This window comes from Cuculus canorus, chromosome 8, assembly GCF_017976375.1.
Source record: "Cuculus canorus isolate bCucCan1 chromosome 8, bCucCan1.pri, whole genome shotgun sequence".
Classification (NCBI taxonomy): domain Eukaryota; kingdom Metazoa; phylum Chordata; class Aves; order Cuculiformes; family Cuculidae; genus Cuculus; species Cuculus canorus.
The window spans coordinates 115,649-136,126 of NC_071408.1; the positions used below are offsets into that span (position 1 = coordinate 115,649).

The 20,478-nt window shown below is 50.5% G+C and overlaps 2 protein-coding genes across 6 annotated transcripts in view; one reads left to right on the forward strand and one right to left on the reverse strand.

Annotated features, from left to right (window-relative positions):
- The window catches only part of ABL2 (ABL proto-oncogene 2, non-receptor tyrosine kinase), a 46,053-nt gene extending 38,133 nt beyond the window's left edge, over positions 1–7,920 (forward strand). For 3 of the 5 annotated variants that reach the window (XM_054073696.1, XM_054073697.1, XM_009560136.2), the window contains exons 7-11: positions 589–773; positions 1,039–1,191; positions 1,820–1,909; positions 3,119–3,292; positions 3,928–7,920. In XM_054073696.1, coding sequence (XP_053929671.1) covers positions 589–773; positions 1,039–1,191; positions 1,820–1,909; positions 3,119–3,292; positions 3,928–5,615 — 2,290 coding nt within the window. In that variant the 3' untranslated portion in view covers positions 5,616–7,920. The remainder of the gene's footprint in view (positions 1–588; positions 774–1,038; positions 1,192–1,819; positions 1,910–3,118; positions 3,293–3,927) is intronic. The other 2 variants (XM_054073698.1, XM_054073699.1) reach the window with 1 other exon arrangement.
- Positions 7,921–8,057: 137 nt separating this feature from the next.
- On the reverse strand, positions 8,058–18,746 carry TOR3A (torsin family 3 member A). The gene is made up of 6 exons (XM_009560154.2): positions 18,494–18,746; positions 18,015–18,128; positions 16,997–17,262; positions 15,637–15,809; positions 13,494–13,618; positions 8,058–12,986 (listed from the first exon to the last, which is right to left on the reverse strand). Exons 1-6 carry the CDS (start codon positions 18,744–18,746, stop codon positions 12,736–12,738), a joined length of 1,182 nt encoding a protein of 393 aa, XP_009558449.2. The 3' UTR covers positions 8,058–12,735.
- Between the last annotated feature and the right edge of the window lie 1,732 nt (positions 18,747–20,478).

Consider the following 20,478-nt stretch of genomic DNA (forward strand, 5'->3'; position numbering starts at 1 on the left):
GAGCTGGTACAATCTAAGATTGCAATGATGAACAGGCTATCAGCAAGGTTGCCCAGGAATTATTCCTTTTGGGGAGGCTTCTTCCAGAGCTAGAGTTCACACTGGATTATTCATTGGCTGGTTTGATATCAGTACTATCTTAAAATACCTCCCCATGACTTTTATAGTGGGCTTATATCCTAGTGCCTGACAGCTATGAAAGTTGGTATTGCCCTGTTCTGACGTACCCTCTTTGTGCAAGACATTGTCAACCCCAACTCCTATTTTAATCCAGTCAGATAAAGTAGTGACGTAAAGCTGTTACCAGCATGTGATGAGCTGCTGATCTCATCTTAGGAAACATAAACTCATCATAACAGCTATCAATGCAGGGAATGTAATAGAAAGTAAAGAATGAACCCTACTGCTGACTTACCTTATTGCTCCTAAAAATAAGTCCCCTCAATTTCTGACACTTTGCCTTTCCTTGCTGTCTAAAAAGAGTGTTTCCCAAATTGGAAGCAAGGGACAGGCTATGCAACCAGAAGACTGTATTCAAAAGCCCTGCTGTTGCTCCAGTAAAGAAGTGTGTTTTTTTCCTTTATCCAGGGACCTGGCAGCACGCAACTGCTTAGTTGGAGAAAATCATGTTGTGAAGGTGGCTGACTTTGGCTTAAGTCGACTTATGACTGGAGATACCTACACAGCTCATGCTGGGGCCAAGTTCCCCATCAAATGGACTGCTCCAGAGAGCCTGGCCTATAACACCTTTTCAATCAAATCAGATGTGTGGGGTAAGAAAACCCCACTTCTGTGGTCTGTGTTGTTTTATTTTGGTTTTCTTTGCCACCCTAAACAGTAACTTGCTTTCTGGCTTGGGCAGAAGCACTCCGGGAGGAGACAGTTGTGCACCAGCACGTCATGTCTTCACCTAGGCTGGCCTGAAATATTTGCAAGAAAGAGATACTGCCTCAAGCTGCAGTACAGGCCACAATGTAATGAGCTGTACAAAAAGAGGGCAGACTTACGACCAGGAATTCTTTTTTTCTCCTTTTGCAGCCTTTGGGGTGCTGTTATGGGAAATTGCTACCTATGGGATGTCACCCTACCCAGGCATTGACCTCTCTCAGGTGTATGATCTGCTGGAAAAGGGCTATCGGATGGAACAACCTGAGGGGTGCCCTCCAAAGGTCTATGAACTGATGAGAGCATGTGAGTATCTTCTTTGAGTTTGGGAGACAAAGCCTGGAAGAGGTAGGAGAAATCTGTAGCTAACTGAAATCCTTGCTTCTTATGTGCCAGCCAAAGTGGAAAAGGCCCTGTCACCTGAGATGTACCTGGTTACCGATGCAAAATGAGTCCGGTCTCTAGGGAACTAGGATTCACTCCCAGAAACTGTCATCTCCAAGTACTGCTAGATGGCACACTGTGGCAAATTGTACTGGTGTTTTGTTAGTAGAATCACCAAATCAGAAGGAAATGTAGTTCTCTGCAAACACACCACCTGTGCAGGAGACACGTGGTCAAGAAGGCTGCATGAAATGCATCCTCCAAGCACACCATGGGAAGCTCCGCAATCATAGACTCATAGAATAATTAGATTGGAAAAGACCTTCGAGATCGTCATTCCTCCTCTCAAGACCTGTTTGGTAGGGTGACCGACTGATGCTATGAATTATAATGAGATCTGTGAATGACTCTAAAGTATGTGCAATAGTAGATCAGAGTTTCGCTGCAGTTGGGAAAGCTTATGTATTTTCTGTCTCCTTGGAAAGAATAAAAAAAATCATCTCCTACCTGTTTCAGGCATTGAGACTTACTCTGCTTTCTCACATTGCAGGTTGGAAGTGGAACCCACCAGACCGACCTTCCTTTGCCGAGACCCATCAGGCCTTTGAAACCATGTTCCATGACTCAAGCATCTCAGAGGGTGAGAGACCCTGCTGCTTTATTTCTGAAACAGTACTGGAGTTTATCCCCCAGATTGAGGTGTCTTATGGATGGGCTCTTAAGGCTCATCTGGTAGCTGTGGAAGTTGCAAGAGGCTTTGTCCCCTACTTAATTTCTTAACTTTAAGACTGCAAATACATGTTTTTAGTTGGTGCACAAATACAAAATAAACTTTACGCTTATACCTGTGCAGGTGACTGTATAGTAATTCATTGAGCATGAAAGTGCGAAAGAATTAGTTTGGAGAATATTGTCTCCTCCGTTAGAAGAAGCCTCTTGCTCCCCGAACTAGATTAAGGAGTGATGCTGGGAGACAGAGTGTGCGTCCGTTACTGACTGCAGCAAGTAGGTCACTGAATGTTACTCTAGCAGCTTTCATTTTTAAAAAGTATGCCTTAGTCTTTGGATTTTCTACTTAGCCACTTCTAGCGGATCTGTGCAACTCAGCTCTCAAACGTAATCAACTAGGAGGTAAATACTGGTGAGAAGCGTGATAATACGCAGGAGACAAGCAGAAATATCTGAGCAGCTTCTAAATTTTAAATTAAATAGGAAGCTGATCCACCCACTCCCCTACTACAGAAAAAAACCCACCAAATTGAATTCTACCAGGAAAGGTCTATAACAAGCACATCAAGTAGCCCACACAAATGCAGCCTGGATGGGGCCAGGAGGTCGTGGGGCTTTTCTGGATTCTTTTGATCATGTACCTTGTGCTGATGGTGGGAAGGAAACACGAAATCTTCATTTCTAGGAGGGAGGTGCATTGCTTAGCCTCAAGAAAAGCAGCTTAGATCTAGATCCGGGGAGGACACAACTTCTGGCAGAGCCCAGGAACATCAACAGGAGGCACCTTAATTAAAAACAGAGGCAAATGCATTCAGTGCTAGCTTTAGCTCTTGAGCAGCCCTTAACCCAGCAGAGAGCTCTCATACAGATTCTACTACTTTTTTTTTTTTCTGGATTTATGAAGGTGTAAATGAATTTGAAAGCATTATGAAAGACATCTTACTTACCCTGAATGCTTCTGGACTCGAGCAAAAACTAAATCCATAAAATACGTATTTCTCAGTCATGTATCTCTTCTTGCCAGTCTGGATTTGCAGTAAAGATCCAGATTTTGTTTTCTTCTTCCTCTGTTATTCTGTGTTCCGACTATTCCTTTTATTGTTTGTTTTTCACCTTACAGAGGTAGCAGAGGAGCTTGGAAGAACAGCTTCCTCCTCATCCATTGTTCCTTACTTGCCCCGGTTACCTATGCTTCCCTCCAAGATGAGAACACTGAAGAAACAGGCAGAGAACAAGGAGAATATTGAAGGAACACAGGATACTGCGGAGCACTCGGCTTCCAGCTCAGCACCAGGTATGGCACTGGGACAGAGACAGTGAGGCCATGTGTTCTGGGATAGGTTTGCTGCTGATATGAGTTGCCAGAGAAACAGAAGAAAACAGAACAACGTGACATGGGAAGGTGCTTTGCACTGCTCTGTTATTAGGAATATTGACCAACTCTGCATCATAATTATTTACTAGCAAATAGAAAACACTGCACCATATTTAATATTCTTTCAGAAAATTCCTGTGTATTTTTTCTTTTAAATTTGGTGTTGCTGCTTTTTTTGAAACGACAGCTTCAAAAGTAAAGTTGACAATGCAATGAAATTTTCTTTTATGCTTGTGGTGTTTGGGGAAGGAAGAAAGAAAACTGCAGGAAGGGAATAAGGAACTGGAAGAAAAGAGCAACTTCACTTTCTCCTGAACTCTCTCCTAAGTGGCCTTCCCAGTATAGACAACAGACAAATCATGCATGCAGAAGTAGGAAAAAAGTAAAAAATCAAAAGCACACCAACCTTGCATGAAAATAGAAGTGCAAAATTCCTCTCTTGGTCTCTGCAGAATCTGGGCGGCTAAATATGCCAGGCTTATAAAGCCGCTGCAGGACAGGGAGGTGGAAATGGAAATTAATCTTGCAAACTCACTTTTGTTTCTTCTGTCTAGGTTTTATCAGAAGCACACAGCCAACCAGTGGGTCTCCCGCACTGCCTCGCAAGCAGAGGGACAAGTCACCCAGCAGCCTGCTGGAGGATGCCAAAGAGACCACTTTCACCAGGGACAGAAAAGGTGGCTTCTTCAGCTCCTTTATGAAGAAGAGGAATGCTCCCACGCCTCCCAAGCGCAGCAGTTCCTTCCGGGAGATGGAGAATCAGCCCCATAAGAAATACGAGCTGACCGGTAACTTTTCCTCTGTTGCTTCTTTGCAGCATGTGGATGGGTTCTCTTTTGCTCACACACAGCAGGACACAAGCCTGGCGCCGCCCAAGTGCTATGGTGGGGCCTTTGTGCAGAGGACCTTCTACAACGACGATGGCATTGGTACCAGCAGTGGCGGGGGCGTAAGCACTGGTGGTGGGTGGTCGGGCATCACTGGTTTCTTTACACCACGCTTGATTAAAAAGACGCTGGGTTTACGACCAGGAAAATCCACTGGTAACGAAGAAGCTTCAAAACCTTTTCCAAGGTCAAACTCTACATCTTCCATGTCCTCAGGGCTTCCAGAGCAAGATAGGATGGCAATGACCCTTCCCCGAAATTCCCAGAGGTCAAAAATTCAGCTGGAACGGACAGTGTCCACCTCCTCTCAGCCTGATGAGATCACGGGGAGGGCCAATGACCTGCTTCCAAAAAGGTTTGAAGAAGGCCCTACTTTGACCAGAGAGAGACCAAAAGCAAAACTCTTGCCGAGGGGTGCCACAGCACTCCCTTTCCGAACCCCCTCTGCACTGGAAGAAAAGGAGGGTCCAGGCCTAGCAGCAGCTGCTAAGGGCAAAGAAAAAAACAGTGGCCCATGGCAAGGGGCCCTTGAGGATGGTGAGAGACCAGGGTGGTCATCTCCGGTGAAGGCTGCAGCAATACTTCCAACCACTCATAACCACAAAGTGCCAGTCCTAATCTCACCCACTCTAAAACACACTCCAGCAGACGTGCAGCTCATTGGCACAGACTCTCAGGGTAATAAATTTAAGCTCTTATCTGAGCATCAGGTCACTTCTTCCGGCGACAGGGACCGGCCCAGACGGGTAAAACCAAAGTGTGCTCCACCTCCACCACCAGTGATGAAGCTCCTACAACAGCCAGCTGCCTGCTCAGATGCAGCAGAAGAGCTGAGCAACGTGGCGGGATCGCAGCACGGACTGGAATCAAGCGAAGGGAGTAAGAAGGCAGCAGCACCTGTTGGTGGAAAATCTGGGAGGCCAGTGGTGCCTCCACCTCAAGTGCCTCTGTCATCGTCTTCCACTTCCCCAGTGAAAATGGCCAATGGCACGGCTGGCACGAAGGTAGCGCTAAGAAAGACCAAACAGGCAGCTGAGAAAATCTCCGCAGACAAAATCAGCAAGGAAGCCCTGTTGGAGTGCGCAGATCTTCTCTCAAGTGCCATCACCGAGCCGACACCAAACAGCCAGCTGGTGGACACAGGGCACCAGCTGTTGGATTACTGCTCAGGCTATGTGGACTGCATCCCGCATACACGCAACAAATTTGCCTTCCGGGAAGCCGTGAGCAAACTGGAACTCAGCCTGCAGGAACTGCAGGTGTCTTCAGCAGCTGCTAGTGTTCCTGGGGCAAACCCCGTCCTTAATAACTTATTGTCATGCGTCCAAGAAATCAGCGATGTGGTGCAAAGGTAGCTACTGTCAATTGGGGTAAGAGAAATACACACGGCGCGGGGGGGGGGGGGGCACTTTTTTCTGTACTGATGCTTTCAAAAGGAAAGACTGATACTTGAGTATTGTGAAGTACCTCAGATCACTGAGTTCTCCTCACGTTTACAGGTTCATCTCAAAGAATGGGGATGGAGAGGGTAGGTTGAAGCTGTAAAGGACGGAACATCAAGTATTTGTCCCTACTTAGTCAGTCTGATCTGCTTGGTATGGCAAGGGAAGGAAGTTCCTTGCTTCTCCCTTGGAGAGGCAGAAGAATCGATGGCAGGTTCTCGCTCTGGGAAGGGTGGTTTAATGTTTGATAGCTGGAGTACTGGAGTGGCTGCAGACCGCTCAACTGTACAGATCCTTCCCATCTGCACTAACACATGCTTAGGTCTCCTGACAAGGCAAAGGAAAGGCACTGGGGCTCCGTTGGTACCTACTGCTGAGCAGTCCGAGCTGAAGCAACTCTGAAGGGGGAGGTCGTGTGTGGTTGAGGGAAAGGTCTAATGCACTGACAGTATTCGGAGCTGCTGGAGGTGGATGCACTAGCCCAGATGGCTTACTTCCACAGCGCTGCTGCTGATGAAATGAGAACTGCAAAATTAGTTAATATATGAAGCTATCCCTTTTCACTCCCGTCCACCTCATCCATCACACGTTCTCATCTTTGTTGTATTGGAAGCGTCAGGGATGCTGGGCAGACTTACCACTGGACTACCCTGTCCCCGCCACACAGCCTTCACTCAGTTGATACCTATTTCTAGTGGTCTAGCACAGGTGCTGCTTGATGGTCTTTTGTGAGTAGTTTGGGGCTCTTGCACAACTTGCCAGTGTTGTTATTGGGTGGGTGGGTTGTTTTGGCTTTTTTTTTAAGCTCTAGATTGTTTTTAACTTGTTACCAGGTTGACTCCCCAATTCACTTTCACCACCTTGAAGACCCATGGTAGGGAAGGCAGAGCTTCTGCTGCCCTTCGCCGTTCGTTCTCCAAATTCCTTTGGCAGTCACAGCTCAGCGGGGGCAGCTGGAGAGCCAGAGAGTGCAGCCTTGCCTGCCTGCCCCACGCCCTCACTGCTGCAGGATTCCCTGGACCAGTCCCTACTGTTGGTGTAACGCTAACACTTCATACCGATAGCTTCCTGGGCCACCTTACAGTGCTTACTGGTCTCACAGGCTTTCAGCTTCCCTGCATATGAAGGTGACTGGGTACGTCAGCACATGGGGGAATCACAGCTGTAGTTGGGGGGTATTTATTCCTGTATTTTTAAGGCTAGGCCAGAATCTCACGTGGTGGCACAGGGAACATGCACATAAACTGTGCACTCCTCCGCCTGAGATGTGACAACAAATGTTACGGCTCCGCCTCAAAGAGCTCCCACTAGGTTACGGTCTCTGATGCCTACTGCCAATGCTGGAATGACAGCAGTCATGTCGTTGTGGCCGTCTTCCTTGGTCCTAGTGCTGTTTGTAGACTGTCGTGGCCTCAAAAAGCTGGACTTCTGCATATACGCAGAACTCCTTGAGATGTAAACGTATTGGCAAGTAGGAAGACCTCAACTAACTGTTGGCTTGAGAGAGAAAGAAATCAGGCCTGATACCTGGCTCCAAATACGTTACTCTGCATGCTGCTCACTTCACACCATTAGTGATGGTAGAGGACCTGGCTTGCTTTGCACCTTAAATCTTTGATTTTTAGCTAAAACACTTTTTCAACTTGTTTTTAACAAGTGTGACTGTGCTGCTTTTAGTTTGAGCGTTTAGCGTTGAGCTGGGGCACAGATGTGATTTTTAGGAGAGGGGCACTTCCATGTCTGTCTAGAACCATTGCCCGCTGGTGCTTGGGAGTAGGTTGGGCTGTCTCGGTGCACGTCCCTGTCTTTTTTTATGAACATAGCGAGACGGTAGCCTGAAATATCTTCAGAAATGGGTTGGCGTGTGGTAAAGAAGGTTGTGTCACGATGCATGAATACTCACCCAGGGAGCAGAATGTGATGTAAATTTGGCCATGTGAGCTACACTGTCCAAGTAAATGAGATGGCGAAGAAAAAAAAGCAACCCCTCCACTCCAAGTGAGAGGCAGTAAAGTGAATTAATTATCCCTACAAGTTGGTTTTACTCCAGTGAGCTGGTTCCTAAGTGGAGGCAAATGAAAGTACAACACAGGTAACTTATCCTGAGTAACATGCTTTTTAAAAGCAGTGCTCAGCTGTGAGGCAGAATATCAAACCGTTATCTTGTAGACTTTGCTGAGGGCTTTGGTGATTTACCTTATCTCTTTCAGTCATCTTTACTGAAGGTGTACATGGCTGCGCACCAAACTAACTGCCTTTGGAAAGGTGACCTGCAAAGGAAAGGCAGCTTGAAGTGTTGCTTCACTTGGCCTTTTAAACAATCAAAAGGGTTGAAAAGGTATGAGAGCTTTCTTCGGGGCAGGGGGCAGAAAGGCGGCTCTTGTTTGCCCTGCAGACAATCACGTGGTTTCATCATCGTGCTGCTCCTCAGCCTAGGACAAACGGACTGAAACTGGAGTGATTCTCAGGGGAAAGGTATTTTAACCAGAATATTTTAAGGCTATTAGTCCCACTCTGATGAGTATTTTGAAAGAAGCCTTTTTTTTTTTTTTTTTTTGTGAATACCAGCCTTCCAGAAAAGCTCCAGCAAAAGTGACAGAACAGCAATCAAATCCTGAAATTTCTAACTACTAAACCTCCCCTCTTTCAGCCCTTTCTGACCCTTCCAAAGAAACTGTGCCCCAGCAGAGGACTGGTTCCCCCTGGTCATCCCCACTCCCTTTCAGATGCTGCCTGGTTTCTCCTCCCCATGGCAGAGGCAATGAGCAGTGAGACAGGACAGTGGGCAGGGACAGCTGAAGCATCCACCTGCTTTTGCAGAGTCAGAGAATGGCACCAGCCAGAAGGAACCTCTAGCCACCATCTGGTCCAGCCCTCCTGCTCAGGCAGGGACACTAGAGCAGGAGCATGTCTAGATGGCTTTTGAATATCTCCAAGGATGGAGACTCCACAACCCCTGTGGCCAACACAGAAGCCTATTAAGTGCTGATCCTCCAGTGGCAGAGACACAGGACAGTGGAATTTGGGGATTTGCCTGTCATTGCTCCTGTGGAGAGTGGTTTTTTCTGCTCTTACCTGTTGTCTTACTCCCATCAGGTGGGTGGGTCATGGCAGAGGCAGTTCTGACTTGGCTCTGGGGGATTTTCCCCTAAATAGGAATTGCTGCTGCTTCTCGTGCCAACAGTTTTATTCCCAAACTAGAATTTCCCTTACCCTCTGGCAGGAGAGCAATACAGTCATGTCTGGGAAAGCTGGTTCTGCTGTACATTACCGTTCAGCTGTTCTTCCTTCCACAGCTACTCTGCTAAAATTGTTGCCGTTCCTTCTCCCTTTTGCTAGGTCTGGCTTTCTGCTCAGCCTTAAAGGTCTTTACTGTAGCAGCTTCTCTGCTTGCAGCCTTGCACAGTATGTTCAGAGTAGCCCAAGGATAGTGAGCCTGATTATTTGTCCCAGTGAAGAACATCTCTTGCTCCACTCTTCATGGTTGGGACAAGGCATGAGCTCCTGTTGTGACTCCTTTCCTCACCCCTGTTGGGCAGCCTGGTGGGGCGAGGACGCAGTTGCAGCCAGGCTCTCTCACTTGCACTAGTATGGGCCAGAATTTAAAGTAGTTGTCTTTGCACCAGGGGATGGCGTCACATAAGGCCTGGGAATGCCAAGCACAAAGCACGCGCTCACTCGAGTGAGCTGATGCGGGGCACTTTCTCTTCCCAGCTCCTGTGGGGACTCATAGGAGCAATTCTCCTTCTCCTCTTCCTGCACTGTAGACTCTCTGTAACTGCCACAGCAGTGCACCCAGCTGTCTGACTGGCAGCACTTGTTATTAATCATCTTTTTCATTAGTGCTGACAGGAGTGAAACTGAATTAAGAGTCTGGCTCTTGGGACTGCACCAAATTTAGCCGCTGGGAAAGCAGAATTGGATGGAGCAGCAGTGGGGAAGGGGGTTGTCTGTTCCCGTCCTCCTCACACAGGACACTTCTCCTGACCACCACTGGCCTCTGTGGTGAGACACAGCCAAAAACACATGTGCTGACATCCCACCAGGTGTGCTTATGCAAGAGTTTTATGGCACACGGCTCTGCGGGCAGCAGGAACCAAACCCCACAGTGTGGGGCAATAGCTGCACAGAACTGCTGTGCTAACAGAGCAGCCTCTCCCCAAAAGGCAGTGGGTGGTGGACAGGGAGGGTGGGTATACTCTGCAGTCATAAAGAAATCCAGAGCCGGATGTCTGTGCTGCTTACCTAAGGCTTCCCCAGCAGCTGAGGCACTCTGTGTTTTGCTTGTTGGTGCTCTTGGGCATCAGCAGCTGTGACAGGTGCTCATGAATCCAGGTGATCTGGTTGTGCAAACATAACAGGCTGCTATCTTCTCTTTTAAAACAATCAACCTGCCCTGCTGGTAACCAGCAGCTAGCAGGACAAATGAAGAGCAGTGGCTGTGGCAGGCTGGGAAACCTCCCACTCTGGTGCGAGTGGCACCATCTAGCGTGGATGGGCACTGGGGTTGCACCCCTATGGCACATAGTGTGGAGCAAAACCTTCAGCCTCTTCCCTGGAGGTAGGAAATCAGAGGTTATGGGACACCCAAGTTATTTGTAATACCTACATCATAAGAAGTGTCTGTACCAAAGCAGGTCATCCTTCCAAATGCGTCCATTGTGCATGGGAGGTAAAGCCCGATCGGCTCTGCACACTGTTTGTTATCGGTAGTGAACCCGTTGAGGGTAGAAATGGATTAAATGACACATGTTAATCACCAATCACTCTGCCAGTGTTGTCAACTGTTTTTGTTTTTAATTGTTATTGTAATATATTTTGGTTGTTTTTCTAATTTAATTCTCTCACTATCGTCTGACTGTGAACTGCGAACAGTGTTAAACTTGATGTAAATAAGGCCCTTTGAAGGGCCTCTTTGCTTGTCGTTCCACAAAGTTTTGCCAATTTGCATTTTGTTTTAAATAAAGGTTGCAATATTTTATTGGCAAAAAAGCAACTGAGTATGTGCTGGGTTGTTTGGGGTTCTTTTAAGGAATATTTAAAGCTGTTCAGTACTGACCTGAAGTTTTTTTATTTTGGGTAGAAAAGACAAGATTACTGTCAACCTTTAAAAAAGGAAAAATATTTAATCCTGTCAGGTTGCAAAGAAAAGCAGAATCTTTACGCCTTTGAAATCAAACGGCTGTGGAGCAGTGGGAGGAGAGCAGTTGTGGCTGTTGGAGTTGCACAATCAAATCCTGACTTAATTCTTAAGCATATGCAACTGTGACGTGGCAGAGCACAGGGTCTTGCATCATTAGTTTGACAGTTGCCTTAGTTAGTAACTCCACCACCTCCTTAATGAGTGACAGCAAGAATGCTCAACGTGTCAACTTCGTACCAGCCTGCGCTGGCGGGATGGCTGACAACGTGACCCCCTCCCACTCCAAACAGCATCAGTCTCACCTGAACAGCTGAAGATTCTTTTCTGTTTTAAAAATCCCATAGGTTATCCTGGCCTATGCTGCCACACTAATGGTAAGTGAACTGTCTGAACACTGCCCACGTTCTAAAGCAGAACCCGAGCTGTGTCCTGTGGGGCTGTGCCCTCCCTCCCCAGGTGACTTCCCCAGGCACATTTCCCTCTGCTCTTTCACAGGCTGAAGCTTGAGGTATCACACGCATGAGTACGAGATGGTCCATAACCACGTCTCTGACCACAGAGCCCTAAAGCCCAGGTAGGTTTAAACTAACTCTGCATCAGGTAAGCAATAAGGAAGCAGCTGGCTCCTTTTCCTGCCTTGGACAGTGAAGCCTCCTTAGATAACAGAGCTGGTGTGCCAGGAGGGAAACACGGACTCAAAGTCTGCAGAACTAGGAAGTGTCTGGTCAGTCTTTTCCCAGAGGCTGTGCTGCTCATCCCTGGCACCACAGAGAGGTTCAAAGCTTAGAACAGATACAAGGTCCTCGCATGGGGTCTCTGGGGAGCTCATCCCTGTCCTTGGCATGTGCTGTTTCACCTCAGCACTCCAGCATAGCTGTGTTGGAAGGGAGTTTTGACCCAGAGGTCACAAAGTGATTCCCGTAACACGGTTGGAATTTTGTGGTCCTGCTGTAACATACTTATCACTTGGCAAGTACCCAGACAGCAAACAGCCCCTTAGTGTAGTAATGCTGATACTAGCCAAAAATCCACAGCACACAACATTCTGGAAAGAAAAGAGGTTAAAAAAACCCCAAGCTCACTGCATCCCTGAAAATCCAAATTCAGTTGCAGCCTGTTCCTCCAGCCACCATCCTCCTGAACTGCGCTTTGCTCTCAAAAGGGGAATTAAGTCTCCCCTTTTCCGTTTTGCAGAGAAGCAAACGGACTCCTCACCAAACTGCTAGAAAAATGATTTCAGCAGTTCACTTCATCCCTGCGGCTGCTTCCATGCAACAGAAGACTCCGATGAGAGAGGGACACTGCAAAGCGAGAGGCCATGGGCTTGACATCTCCAGAGGAGATTATTCAGGTATTTTCTCTACGTGGGGGCCTCCCTGGACAAACCACAATCCTGGCACGCGTGTCCCTGAGCAGCAGATGCCTTGTGATTACAGGACAGCAACAGAGGAAAGACCTCAACTCCAGCGAAACACTTCTGTGTAATCTGAGAGCTTGTAAAGTGACTGAGAAAATAGGACAGGGATGATGAGGATGTGGCTTCCAGACCATCTCAACAGGAGGAGGCTGTCCAAAGCCTTCATTACACGACAACAAACCAGAGGCTTGGACACCCCCACTCATGTGAAACAAAGCATCACAACCAAATCACCACCTCAGGCACTACCTGCTAGAAGAAGCGACTTTAAAACAGCAGGCTGTCCCTGTGTCCCACGATTTAGGCTGGGCAGGCCGCACCTCCTTCCCTGCAAACAGCCCTCAGAGTAGTGAGGGGTTACACCTGTCCTTGTGCAAGTGCAAGGGCCGGGCAAGCTACTGCCCTGACCTGCAAGGAGAGCAGCTCCTGGTGTGCAGAACCACCTTCACCACTGGTGGTGTCCCACCTGGTGTTCAAGGAAGGAAGTAATTGATGCGTTGGGCTACAGATTTACAGCCCTGTGCAGAGAAAAGCTTCTCCTCTTTGGGGACAAACACCATCATCCTGGCTACCTCGTCAACGGCTGCCTCTGTGTATGGAAGTCCACGGGCCAAGAAGGCATCCTGTACGCAGAGCTTCACGTGGTGGTACTCCAGTGGCAGGAATGGCACGAAGAAATCAATGAGGTTCTCTTTGAGGAGGTGGCTGCAGACATAACCGTTCTCTGTAGCAAAAAGCAAGACAAAACAAACATCAGAAGCTTCCTCTGAGAGCTGGCATCCCTCTGTGTCTCCCGGGGAGGGCTGTTAGAGCTTATCCAGCCAGAGGTGATGAGAGACAGCCTTCCTCTTGTACAGAGCTGGCCAGCACTTAGCCTGAACACAGAACGTCACCACAGCTTGGCCACTTCATGCCAAGAGGAGCCTGAATCCCCAGAGAAGTTTTGACACATTGCCATGGTGTTTGGCTTCCTCTCGCAACATGGCCCTTTTCAGGACAAGCAGGATTCACACCTCACTGCTGCAGCGGCGCTGTGCTCACGTGGACAAAGGAAGGGCTTCACACTGCAAATAACCCTGGGATGTGGGTTTAAATAAAGGCTTGTTCCACAGCACACGTTGTTGTGCAGCAGAAGGTGCCTGGTGCTGTGTAACAAGGAGAGAGCCGGCTTGGAGGGGCGGTTTTGGGGGCAGCCTGCTCACACCACCCCGCAAGAAAGCCCAGCTCTTACTTGCAGGCTCCAGCAGCTCCAGCTGCAGCCGCTGCTCCAAGTACTCGATGGAGATCTCCTCCCGCACCCGGCCTGCTCGCCAGAAGTCCAGGGCTACCTCATTGATAGTATTGCCGCCAAGATTGCTGTGGACACAGAAGGGAGCTCATTCAGTTATGCCGTTGGAGATACTACTGAGGGCTGCCAGCATCCTCTTGGACGGACAGGCCTCAGCAGTTCTGTTAGCAATGAAGAGTTCACTGTGTAGGATCGGCATCTGAAATGCCAGCATGTGGAGGAACCACCTTTCTGCCCAAAGAACTCCTTTCTATAGGCATCGATAAAGCTATCTTCCTTTGCCAGCCCAGAGCCTGGGGCAGCAGCTTTCTCTCAGAGGGTGTGTCCAGGAGCCACTGGAATCCTCCATCTCTGGCAGTCTCCTGTCCTGGATGGGAGGCCATGGACCTCGCAGGTGACACTTGGCTCCACAACAAAGAAACCACCACTGGAAGTCCGAGTTAGAGGGCAGAGCACGTGGCAGAAGTCCCACTAGAAGTAAAGGTCCAGGTTCAAGTCCTGGCAGCCCAGGACTTGGCAAAGCATCCTGTGCCTGAGGGACAAAGCAGAGCGGTTCCCACGCAAGGACTCCACAAGACCCTGACACTCACTGAGGCTCCCGGGGCAGCCTCTCACCCTGGAAAGCAGTTCCAAGCCAGGCAGCCCCTGCATGATGGCAAGGGGTTTGCAACAGCCTCGGACAACAGATCCTGCCCTGAGCGCCCACCACCAGTGAGCTGGCCATACTGGGAACCAGCAGGCTGCAGGGTTTGAGTGGTGGGAGGCAGAGAGGCACTGGGAGACATGGATTCTGCGCCTGTCTTTCCTCTTCTCTTGGAGGCTCTGGACCCATTCCCCACATGGAAGGGAGGCAAACCTAGTAAGATCGCACTTTTCCCCACCACCACCACCTTCTGACCAAGGACAACTGGCCAGTCCCACCCTGTCCCCACCACCCAAACCTGGCTGAAGCTGCAGGACCAGGCTGGTGCCTAAAAGGTGCCCTGAGGCAGAGCCAGCCCCCCCGCAGCATGCCTGTGTCACCCTGCCACCAGCTACGATGAAACCTCCCCCAGGATTACAAGCTGCTACAGTTCGAGGCGCCCTGCTCCCTCTGCTTGATGGCACAAAGAGTCTGACGTCCCCTCTGCATAGCTTGCCAGGTAGGACACAAGGTCACCTCACCGCAGCCAGCAACATGTCCACCCTGCCCTGAGCAATAAGGGACAATCTGCTCCTTCCACCACGCAGGCAGGACTGAAATGTGCTCAGCTCCTCAAGCACTCGGTGCAGATACAAATCTTCCATGGGCAAAAAACTTCCCTGGGGAACCACCAAGATTAGAGTTGAGAATGCTTGCCTGGAACATGGGAGACTGAGAACAAATGCTCTGTCCACCTCCAGCCTGCAGGAACACTTCTTCCCAGAGCTAAGCTGAAGGCTGTAAATCCTAAACTGAAGGGAGCCCAAGCTTCTTGTCTTTCCTCAGCGCCTCTCACTGGCTATGTAAGGCATGTGCCTACCTCACATCTCATTTTGGAGATGTCCCGTTTCTCCGTTCAGATGTGTCCCACCTAGCCCTGGATCAGGGACAGCACTGGGATGCACACATGCCATAAAATCTTTCTCCCCCTTGATGAGCAGGGAACTGGCCTCCAATCACTAAACCTGAGGGTGAGCCAGTGCCAGGGTCAGCCCTCACAGCATAGCAGAGGGATGGCACCCCAGCCTGCAGCCACCCCCATCCCACTCCCAACTAACAGTGCCCACCAAGACCGGCAGCCTCAGCTTTGCTCCCTGGTGTCTGGGATCTCCCTGCTCAGCTCTCCAGGGTGACACCACGCTCACTCCCACTCCCACTGGTTGCTTGTCTCAAAGCCTAGATGCTGGCTGGGGTGTCCCAACTAAGCTGGACCTCAGCTCCTCCTGCAGACGCCCCGTGCCCAGGGAGGATGCCCGGCATCAATAAGCAAATTGACCACGGAGGCAACAGCCCCTTGGACACCTCTTTCCCCTCCTCTGCAGTCTGAGCTCCTCATGTCACACACCTCAAGGGACAAATTCCACCACTTTGTTCCTCCCCATCCCTCTGGGGCCCAGAAATTACCTAAGGAAGAGGAAGATTGATCTCCGGTAATCCATTTTGTGGCCATCATGTCGAGCCATGAAAGGCTTGATGGCATCCAGGAGGCTGAAATGAAGCTTCTCTGCCTCATCAAAGATGAACAGGGACTGCTTGCAGAGCTGCACAGTCTCACTTATCTGCTTCTCCAGCTGAGCCTGCAGAGCAGCGGGAAGGAGTGTGAGAAGCCCAGCAGCTGGCACCAGCACCAGGAGATTGGGCAGAGGGTGAGCCTGAGGGTGGGTTAACCCCGGCCAGCAGCTGAGCATGGGGAATGGCCTGAAGCTCCGCCAGGGGAGGTTCAGGCTGGATATCAGAAAAAAATTCTTCACAGAAAGAGTCATCGGGTACTGGAACAAGCTGCCCAGGGAGGTGGTCGAGTCATCTTCCCTGGAGGTGTTTGAGGAACAGGTTGATGAGGTGCTTAGGGACATGGTTTAAGGGAGTGTTAGGAATGGTTGGACTCAATGATCCAGCGGGTCCTTTCCAAACTGGTGATTCTATGATTCTATGAATCTGAACACCACATCCCTGGCTCATCCTCTCCCACCCAGCAGGACAGGGCAGAGAACAGAAAGAGCAAAGGCATGTAAATATGTGGGTCAAGATACAGATCATTTCATGACTGAGGAAAAGAGAAAGAAGAAAGAAGTCAAAGCCAGTGGTGCAAACGCAATATCTCACACCTACAGCTGATAACCAGCCAGACTGCGTAGTGGCTTCCTACCCCAAAACCCCCTCCCCTCTGTTTTTATTGCTGGAGATGATATTAAATGGCATGGAATGTCCCTCAGATCCAGGCAGCTCTCTCCTGTGTGTACACCCCCCAGCTTCTTCCACACCCCAGCCCAGTGACTGCAAGGGCAGAGTGGGAGAAAGAGAAGGCCTCGAGGCTGTGCCAGTGCTGCTCAGCAGTAGCCAACACTGCTGTGTTATCATACAATCAGTAAGGTTGGAAAAGACCTCTAAAATCATCCAGTTCAACCATCAGCCCAACACCACTGTGCCCGCTAAACCACGTCCTGAAGTGCCATGTCTACATGTTTTTTTGAACACCTCAAGGGATGGAGACTCTACCCCTGCCCTGGGCAGCCTGTGCCAATGCTTCACCATGCTTTTAGCAAAAAATTTTTTCTAATATCTAATCTAACAGTCTTCTGGCACAACTTGAGGCCATTTCCTCTCATCCTATTGCTTGTTACCTAGGAGAAGAGACCAGTGTCTTAACACTGTTCTTCTCACAAACCCCACAAGCAGTACGCTACAGCCTTCTGCGAAGAAAACGATCTCCATGCCAGACAGCCCCAGCACATCTGCACAGCAACACCGTGTTGCTGGCTCTCACCTTGTAAGAGTCCATGTATTTGTGATGGGGGAAGTGGAAGAGTGAGATGAAGACCCTGACACACATGCTCTCCAGCCCATCCCGGTACAGGTGACTGGCCAACAGCCGGGCCACAAAGTTCTTGCCTGTGCCGGACCAGCTGTGGAAGGAGAGGACCAGAGCCTTCTGCGGCTGTGGGCTCTGCAGGAACCCTTGCACTGCATGGATGACGATTTCTTTGGCCAAGTGCTGTCCGTGGAGCTGCCTGTTGAGGTCTGCTTCCAGCCCTGCAGGAAAGAGAGCAAGAGCTCAGCTTGAACTTGCAAGCCCAGCTGCTGCCACTGCTGCAGGTGGGAATAAGAGGAGATAACGTGGCAGGGCACCAAGCTTGCACAGGCGCTGCCTGTCTGAGCACAGCCCTGAGTGGTGCTACAGCCACAGGGTGAATTGGACAGGCTGCCTGTGCCCTGCCCGTGTCAGCTGCTGACTGCTAAAAGACACAGATCTTCCACTGACCCGCTTTTCCCTTTGGGAAGCGGAGGAGGTATTTGATGGCTGGAGAGAGCACCGAAGCCCTCACAAGCTCCCAGCAGAGACTACGGATACCAGAAGTCTCAAGGCAAGCAAAGAGCAATGACACCTGCCCAGGGCTGACACACAGGGCTTCCAGGTACCTGCTCAACTGGGGCTGGATACTGGGCCAGTTTGGATCCCACTGTATATGCCTGGGAGCTACAGGATTGAGGGAGGACTCCTGGCAAACCAGATCAGATACTCAGTACAGCGGGGAGCAAACTGTCTTGCAGTCTCATAACTACAGGTGAATAACAAGAAAGAGGACTTAGCTCAGCCACTTGCCTTCCCGTAAGCTGAGCACTCTGCTCAGAAATGCTCTTTACTTACATCACTTGTTAAAATATACTTTTTAAAAGAAAAAACCCACAACCAACCAACGAGAGAGAGAGAGAGAGACAGACTGCAGCGTGAGGTAACAGAGACAAACGCTGCTCGGGTCTCCCCTGCCCAGCGCAGCACCTACCCGTGATGTTGTTCACTATCCTGCAGTCTCCAGTCTTGCAGCACTTGCGAAAGCTGCAGTACCAGGCAGAGAGGACCTCCAGGTAATCATGGCCCACCAGCGGCAAGCTCCAGCCTGGAAAAGGCACCAATCTGAGCCGAGCCGAGCCAGTGAGTGTCTGTTTTGCATTTTGCGTGGATGCTCGGCAGAGACGTCTAGCGGCAGCCGCCCCGCCTGCACAGGAGCCCAGACACTGCCCTGCCAGGCAGCCCGGGCTGCGGGACAGGGAGAGTTAAGCAGGTAACGGGCTCGGGGGGGAGCACGGGTTTGTGGGACCCCGGGGTACGCCAGGTGAGGAGGCGGATGCCCGCGGCAGCGACTCTTGGGAAGGGCAGGACAGCGTCCACGGGGGCTGCGGACATAGAACCCTGGGGTAGGAGGAGCGGGGTGTTCAGACCCTCTCGGCACGGGAGAGGGAGGGAAAGGAGGAAGGTGGTTACCTGGGCTGCCACCGGATTCTTCCTCCTCCACCTCTTTCTCTTCACAGCCCTCCTGCCACACCTTGCACGCCAGGTACCGCCAGTACTGCTTGGAGAGAGCACCCACAGCTCCCAGGTGCTTCTCGACATCTTCATACCTCGCCCTGCCCCACAGTCCCTCCTCTCGCTCGGGTCCCCGCCGCACCCCTCGGCCCCCCAGCCCCCCCGCGCCCCCCAGCAGCAGCAGGAGGCAGCAGCCCAGCCCTGGGCCCATGGCGCTGCGATCCCGCTGCGGTGGAAGCGGACCCCGCTCCGCCTCTACTGGGAGTTCGCGAGCTGCCAGCCGCCCTTAACCCGCCCGAGCTCCGCCCTCCCTTCCCGGCTGGCGGCAGCTGGACTCGGGGCAGAGCTGCGGGGCGATGCCACGGGCTCGCGCCCGCCTGTCCCGTAGGAGGCTCCGCTGCGCCCGCACCGCTCCTCCCACCCGCGCCGCCCCGTGCGAAGCCTGAACCTCGTCCTCTGCCAGGACTTCCCGCCCTCGCTGGAGAGATGCCGAAGGAAGCTGCCGACACCGCTCCCACAGGCGTACACACGCCTGGGGAAGGTCAATAATCTGTTTTTTAAGTAGATCGTGGCTCAGCTGAAGTTTTGCTGCCACAAATGCGAGAGGCTGTGGCAGTTCTTTTCATCTGGGTCATTTCCGAGGGGACACAAGAGCAGCCGCGTCCCCGCGGGAGCGGGAGGCGGAGGGGGAGCCGCGCTGCCTCAGCGCCTTTGCGCTGCTGCGGAGTCCGCGCCCCAACTACAGCACAGCTCTAGGAGAAAAGGATTTGTCGCTGGCCCTGGGATGGGACGCCGTGTGGCACTGGATGTGTGTCGTTCCTCACGGACCCCTGGAAGTGTTGCTCTTTACACCTTCAAACACCAGACCATCCGAGCACTGACACGGAGGGTGGGCTCCGCTCAAGCGTCCAGGATAAAAACCCTTTCACATCAGCACAGAACCACAGTGAAATCGCATCTGAGAACTGAGGTACAACCCATTACCGCCACCAGGCTCGCTGCCACCACATAGTGCTTTCCAGCAACTCCTCCAGTCAGTGGTGAACCCCTCCTGTGTGGGGAGCAGCGGGCACGGCCACAGGGCCGGCTGCCCATCTGGCAGGAGATCCCAGGGCCTCGTGCAAAGCCTGGCTTTGATTATGGAAACAGGAACACTTCGAGCCCCCAAAGCATAGCTCGTAAGGGCTGCCATGTTAAGTACATGGAACTCGGCTGTATAGGGAGATGAAAAGGGGATTAACCCCCATAGAACCTGCATTTTACCTTAAGCTGTGTCCACTGCTGGCTCACTGTAAGAGATTGACACCACTACATCAGGACTAGTCCACTCTTAACTTATCCTAACCAAGACGAGGCCAAGATACTTACGACATGGAAAGAATTTCAAAGTTATCCCGTATGCTCAGAAAAAATAAAATAAAGAAGGACACACTATGCAATTCATCCAGCCTAGCCCTTCACTCGCTGAGGTGGACGGGAGCAGGATCCAGCCCTGCCAAAGCATGGAGCGGAGCATGTCCCCATCTGCAGGTGGCTGTATACATTACACATTGGATTAAAGATGCTGGCACTATCATCGTCGCCCCCTCCAGCTTCAAAAATGATCAGCGAGGCTAAAAGCTGAAAATCAGTCGCAATAACTTAAACAGAACTAAACCCAGCAGGCATTAAAAAAGGCAATTAAACCCCAAACTTGCTTTGGCCACAGCAAATGAAACCATCAGACATCCTAAAAATGAATTGAAGCACCTGAATTGAAGCATTTACACATATTAATAGAATAATCATAGCTGTAACATTCAAACTCCGCTCTCCCAGGATATGTGCTCCAGCTGAAGATGCTCATCAAAAGGGATAGATTTCATAAAAAATTAGATGTTTCCATGTTTCAAAAGGAAAAAAAAAAAAAAGTTGGAAAAAGCAAGTCTTGAAAGATAAAAATA

What these genes read in the sequence shown, in the direction of transcription:
- TOR3A (XM_009560154.2), bottom strand. Translation starts at nt 18,746, where the DNA reads ATGGGCCCAGGGCTGGGCTGCTGCCTCCTGCTGCTGCTGGGGGGCGCG. An exon ending in GATAGTGAACAACATCACGG is followed by an intron (nt 17,263 to 18,014) that starts GTAGGTGCTGCG and finishes TCTTTCCTGCAG; the next exon opens with GGCTGGAAGCAGACCTCAAC. An exon ending in AATACATGGACTCTTACAAG is followed by an intron (nt 15,810 to 16,996) that starts GTGAGAGCCAGC and finishes GCTGCTCTGCAG; the next exon opens with GCTCAGCTGGAGAAGCAGAT.